Source organism: Akebia trifoliata, unplaced genomic scaffold (assembly GCF_017979445.1).
Source record: "Akebia trifoliata isolate Shusen 1 unplaced genomic scaffold, ASM1797944v1 Contig01302, whole genome shotgun sequence".
NCBI lineage: Eukaryota > Viridiplantae > Streptophyta > Magnoliopsida > Ranunculales > Lardizabalaceae > Akebia > Akebia trifoliata.
The window spans coordinates 14,688-21,113 of NW_028237659.1; the positions used below are offsets into that span (position 1 = coordinate 14,688).

Below are 6,426 nucleotides of genomic sequence, written 5' to 3' on the forward strand. Positions count from 1 at the left end.
AGTTTGCTAATAGATAAAAGGTTACAGGTCAGATTAGGAACCAACAACACCGAATTTAAAACTAAATTCTTTGCGATGCTAATTTGCCCAATACCAGCCACAGTGGATAGGGAACCATCTGCTATTCTCACTTTGTATTTTTCAGAAATCGTGTTGCATTTTTGGAATAAAGAAGCATCTCTAGTCATGTGATTAAAAGCTCCAGAGTCAATAATCCATGAAGTTAGATTCTCAATTTTGGCTCCTAGAGCACTTAGGAATGTACCTTTTTGTGCTACTGAACCTGTGCTGATGATGGGTGTTACCGGGCTTGACTGAAGTTGGCTAAACATCTTCTGCAACATCTCAATCTGTTCTTTGCTGAAGGGTGCAGTTTCGGTTGTTGGTTGGTCATTTGTAGTGGCAGCAAAACCACGGCCTTCTCTGTCCTGAGATGGTCTATTTGGTTTCCAATCTGTTGGCTTCCCATGAATTTTCCAGCATGTCTCTTTGGTATGTCCAGGCTTTCGACAGTGATCACACCAAGGCCTGCCTTTGCGGGTTCGATTGTCATTGATTGGATTTATTCCATGTGTTGCAAGAGCCGAACTTTCTGGAATATTTGCAACGTTTGGAGTGCTTTGATTTCCCATCGTGATCTTCTTCCTGCTTTCTTCTCGACACACTTCTGAAAAAGCTTCTCGGATTGAAGGCAAAGGCCTCATCCCGAACACTCTCCCCTTGATTTCATCAAGGTTTTTGTTTAGTCCAAGTAAGAATTTTGATACTTTCTCCTTCTCGACTATTTTTCTGTATTTGGCTGCATCTCCCATGCAATCCCAGCCAAGTTCTTCGAAGACATCCAATTGTTGCCAAAAACGGGTAAGAGTATTATAGTATTGGGTGACGGAGAGATCACCTTGCCGCAAATCATGGAGGCTGCTTTTAATCTCCAGTAGTTCTGCCGTATTGTCGTTGTCAGAGTACGTTTCCTTCGCTGCATCCCAGACTTCTTTTGCGGTTCCATAGAACATGAAATTCTGCCCAATTTCATTGTCCATGGTATTAATCAACCACGACATCACCATGTTATTTTCAGATCTCCAGGTTCGAAATTTTGGGTATTCCGTTCGTGGGGATACAGCAGTGCCTGTGAGGTAGTCATCTTTCCCTTTTCCTGATATGAACATCATCACCGATTGAGCCCATTGAAGGTAATTATGTCTGTTCAGTTTGTGTCCAGTTATCGGAAACGTGAGACTTTCAGACCCGCCATGACTACTGTGAGAAATCTGTTCAGGGCCAGAAGAGGCGTCGGAGGTGCTGCTCTTATCAATGGCCATACCGTATTTGACCATCATCAGAATTCTTAGAGGTTCAGAGGTTGCTTTGATACCATATAGAAAATATGGGAGAAAATTCTTCTCACCTTGTTATTTTTGGATAGGCAAGGATACATGAATTAATAGGAGAGGATACCAACACAATTAGGTAACTCACTCCTTGATTCTAGGAAGTAAAAACAGAAACCAATTAAGCCATAAATCTTGGAGATTTGGATACTAAATATCCTCATCTCTTTATTTGGAAACTAACAAAATCTGCTAAATACAGAAATGCAATCTGAGATTTCTTCTAATTGCACATTCTAAATTCAACAAATTGAAGAATTTTCTGAACTTGTCAAGCTCGGCTTGGGATAGAGATACCGAGTCTGATGAGGATGTAGTAACTGAAAGAGGTGCTGAATTAGTAGTCGACTGAGAAACTATATGAGCTGAAGATCGTTGAGACTGTTTACGTTGCTGATTAGGATGACCATGAAGTGCATAACATCGAGCCTTCACATGACCCAACTTTCCACAATGATCACACTTATGTCGTTGACGGGTAGGCATAGACCCATTGGGGGGTTGTGTAGAAGATAGGCGAGTAAGCATAGCAGAATGATCCCCTGAAGAATGAGGTAGGACAGCTGCACGACGACTCTCATCCGCTAAGACATATGAATAAGCAGTCTGTAGTGACGAAAAAGGATCCATACCCAATAAATGAACTCGCGCATATTCAAATTCGTCCCGGAGACCCGCTAGAAACTGAAAAACCCGGTTCTTATCTAGAATTGACGAATATAATGTCTCATCAAGAGGGTCCTTCCAAGCATAGGATGAGGAATAGAAAGTCAGCTCTTCCCACCGAGCACGTAGCTGTGAGATATAAGTGGTAACTGAAGAGTCTCCTTGGGAAAGACGAGAAATCTCACGCTCCAAATTGAAGATCCTGACATTGTTCTGACGTTGTGAGTAAATACTCTTTGAGGAAAACATAAAACCAGCCGCAATGTGTGGTTGCATAGAAGTAACCAATAAAGAACGGACCATAGAATCATTAGCAAATCAATGGGAGTAAGAACTGTCTGTCTGTGCAGGTTGTTTGTCTGTCCCAGTGAGGTAACCGATTTTCCCTTTTCCACCAATGAACATTTCAACTGATCTTGCCCAAAGGAGATAATTAGGACCATCTAATTTTACAGTAGTGATCTGAATACCTGGAAAATCGGTTGAGTTAGAGGGAAGACCACCCGATCCATTACTAGTACCAGTGATTGAGGAAGAAGACGTCTCGGAAGCCATCAGAGATTAGATGTGCTTGAGTTTGAAAAAGAAATTGACCGCAGCACCCTAAAGGTGGCAATACACGATCGTAAGAGGCGTGGAAGATGATTAAACACTGTTGTATGTGACCCGAACAACCATCAAATCAATGGTAGGACACCAAGGAGTGGTTCTGCCGTTGTCGTAGGCCTCAACTAGGGGTCCAGGTGCTGTTATGTGCCCCAAAACTTCCTAAACAGCAACCTGCTGCTATTGTACCCCACTAACGATGGCCTGACAGCCACAAAAAACTAGCAACTGTCGTTGCTGCAGCCTCCTAAACATCACCTGCTGTTGTACCCACTAACGATGGCCTGACAGCCACAAAAAAACAAGCAACTGTCGTTGCTGCAGCCTCCTAAACAGTACCTGCTATTGTCGTTGCCCAAGAACCAATCAACTGCTGTTGCTGCAACCCAATAAATAGCATCTGCTGTTGCCGTAGCTCAATAATCAGCCACCTGCTGTTGCCGCAGCCCACTAAACAGCCAACTGCTGTTGCTGCAACCCAATAAACAACATCTGTTGTTGCCGTAGCCCACTAAACACCCAACTGCAGTTGCCGCAGCCCACTAAACAGCCAACTGATATGATTAAGGGTGTCTACACTGCTGCCGTAAGGCTTCAAGAAGATCTCAAGGCCCTATCACATGATGTGATTAGGGTGTGGAGCAAACAACCCCCGTAGGGGTGATCTAGTTATTGAAGTCGAGAGTTGTTGACGATAGGTTTAAGGAGGAAGAGGACTATGAGGTTGTAGCAAGAAGGAAGGGATGGGAGAGAGGGAGGGGACGATGGAGCCTAGGCTCTGATACCAAGTTAAAAGCAATGGAGAGAAAAGTGATTAGATTGATTAGCCCTAATTAGGCTATATAAGTATTACATAAGATAACTAAAGAAGTAAAAGACTAAAATAACCCTACAGACTTATTTAACACCAACAACTATTGGCCTTATGATTCTTATGATCACATGGTTGGCGTAGTCCAATGGATTGAAAAGATGACTATTGACGTGGAACATGACATCCATTGCTATGACCACGATCATGGTTGAGTTTTCCACGGTTGTTGGTTGAGTATGAGGCCTGATTGTGACTTTTGGTTGCAACATTGGCAACTGGAATGTTAAACAAGGCATTGTTTTGTGCATCAAGACGCAACTCAAAAGCGAGGAAATGAGCTTGGAAGTCATCCATAGGTATGGTGTCCAGCATGGCAGTCAAAGTGGTAACAATGGCATCATATGCCGACTCAAAACCGTTGAGGATGAGTTGTTGAAGGTCATAGTCGGACATGGCATTACCAGAGACTGCTAGACTATCGATGAGTTATTTTGCTTTGTGAAAATAATCATCCATAGGAAGGGAACCCTTGCGCATCATTTGAAGTTCACGACGAATCTACATGATGCGAACACGTGAACGAGAGGCAAATTGATTTTCAAGAGCAACCCAAACAACATGAGATGATGATAAGCCCAAGACTTGGGTGAGGACTGCACCTGATATAGAGGAGAGCAGCCAGCCAAAAAGGATCTAGTCTTAGGCGTTCGATCGGTGAGCGCACGAGGGGGACACTCATTTGCCCCATCAACGAAGCCTTCAAGGTCATATTCAATGAGTAGTGGGCGAAATTGGGTATGCCATAGTAGGTAGTTGTGACGGTCGAGTTTGATTGAGATGAGATGGTAGATTGCAGTACTTTCAAGTTTGGAGATGGATGTGGTACAGATGATGGGTTGGGTGATGCTTAAGAGCAAATGGAATTGTCAGAGGATGATGATGAGCTATGGGTGGCCATTTCTATGATGTGAGAAACAAATTTTGGAAGAGAGGTTTTTTAGAAGATGGTAATGGTGGATCGATTTAGGGTGATATCGTGCAAATACTGTAAATCTCACTTCACCTCTAACAAAGGATGGTGATTAAGTATATATAGAAGTGATATGTTATAGATCCTTTTATTGAGGAGATATGCAAAGAATATATAAAGAATACAATCTTTCTAAAAACAATAAAGGAAATATCTTTGATGAATATTATTGGAAAGCTTCTAAATGCAGAAATCAGTTAGTGAGGATTTTTTGTGGCAATAAAGGGATCATGATTTGGTGAATCTCGATCATGATTCTGTGCTTCCATAGTGTGGCCAGTCAGTTTATGCATACTTCGCGTACTTTTCATCTTGATTTCATTTATAACATTCTTCACTACTTGAAGTCGCGTCCTAGTCTTGGGTTTTTCTATTTTTCTACTGCTCAACCGCATTTGTCTTATTTTACAAATGTTGATTATGTTGGTTCTCTTACAGATAGGAGATCTACCTATGGTTTCTGTACTTTTTATGGTGATAACCTTATCTGGTGGAAAAGTAAGAAACAAAATGTGGTTTCTCGTTCTTCTGCTGAAGCTAAATATCGTGTTATAGCTCTTGGCAAATGTGAGCTAATTCAGTTTGATCTTTGCTGGTAGAGTTGGGATTTATTGTTTTCTGTTCTTCTACTTTGTTTTGCGACAACAAGTCTGCTATCATGCTTGCTTTTGACTCAGTTCTTCATGAAAGAACTAAGCATATTGAGATTGATGTTCACTTTCTTAAGGAGAAAGTTTTATCTGGTGATCTTCAGACAGTCTTTGTACCTTCTTCAGCAACTTGCCGACATCCTTACGAAGTCTGTTTGTCCTTCTATCACTAAGGTGTTATTTGTTAAACTAAAAAACATAAGGGCTGAATAGCATTAAGTGCTGAAACTTATAAGGGCTGAATTTAAGTGTTGAAAAAGTTGTTTGTTTAGATGCAGAATCATGTTTGTTGCACATTGCTGAAACTTATAAATTGTCTTTTTTACCCTTACAATCATATTATACATTGTTTGCATGTTTCAAATGCCTATTTCTTATCAAACACAATAAAATATAATATTTCTTATAAAATTAAAATACAATTCATTTTTAAATAATAAGTACTACTCAAATTTTCAATTTATAAATAATAATTTTTATTTCTAAAAGCTCACAAATTTCAAATCATAAAAATAATATCATACAAGTCACCAAAATTTCAAATCAACATTGAAAGAACTTAATTTGGGATGAATAATTTTCGATGGAAATGAAGGATGTGTAATTATAAAAGCACTCCATGAATTAATAAAGGCAGCCCCACACCATAGCCATTTATTTTTTGTCTTATGTGGGTTAAAGTTTTTAGAATGAGCCAATTTTTGGTGAGGATGATCTATATGGTTTAGTGATCATCCTCACCAAAAATCAGCCCATTCTGAAACTTCTAACCACGTCAAAACTAGTTTTAAAAACATGACGATTTACGGTTCTTGAACTTGTTTTGATGGGGTTAGTAAGACAAAACAATTCAGCCATGGTGTGGGTTTATTAATTTGTGGGGTGCTTATATACTTATCTGTGGGATATAAGAAGTAATATTCTTTTAAGTATAAGGGCATATTTGTCCGTGCCGAAAAAAGCGAAGTGCTTACCGCTTCAGCTAAAAAATTAAGCATTAAAATAGTGCTGAATTTTTTTCACTTATTTTCAATTATAAACGCTGAAAATATGGAGTAAAGAAACGCGCTAATTTGACAAAAAGTGCTGAATTTTTTTTTTTCCAGCAATAAGTGTTGACAAATAGCGCAAATAAACACCGCCTAATTCTCACCTTGTCAAGTTGGGTTTAGTTGATGTATTTGCCCCAGCTTGAAGGGGAGTATTGGAAATAATCTAGTTATTTCAGTCCCAGTTGTTTTTAGTAATAGCTTTTATTTTTATATTTCT

The 6,426-nt window shown here is 39.8% G+C and overlaps 1 protein-coding gene across 1 annotated transcript; it reads right to left on the reverse strand.

Moving 5' to 3' along the window:
* Window positions 1–1,475: 1,475 nt before the first annotated feature.
* Window positions 1,476–2,360, reverse strand: LOC147380563 (uncharacterized). The gene is made up of 2 exons (XM_086431520.1): window positions 1,855–2,360; window positions 1,476–1,488 (listed from the first exon to the last, which is right to left on the reverse strand). Exons 1-2 carry the CDS (start codon window positions 2,358–2,360, stop codon window positions 1,476–1,478), a joined length of 519 nt encoding a protein of 172 aa, XP_086287646.1.
* Between the last annotated feature and the right edge of the window lie 4,066 nt (window positions 2,361–6,426).

Coding starts and splice junctions, on each gene's coding strand:
- LOC147380563 (XM_086431520.1), bottom strand. CDS start 2,360: ATGGTCCGTTCTTTATTGGTTACTTCTATGCAACCACACATTGCGGCT.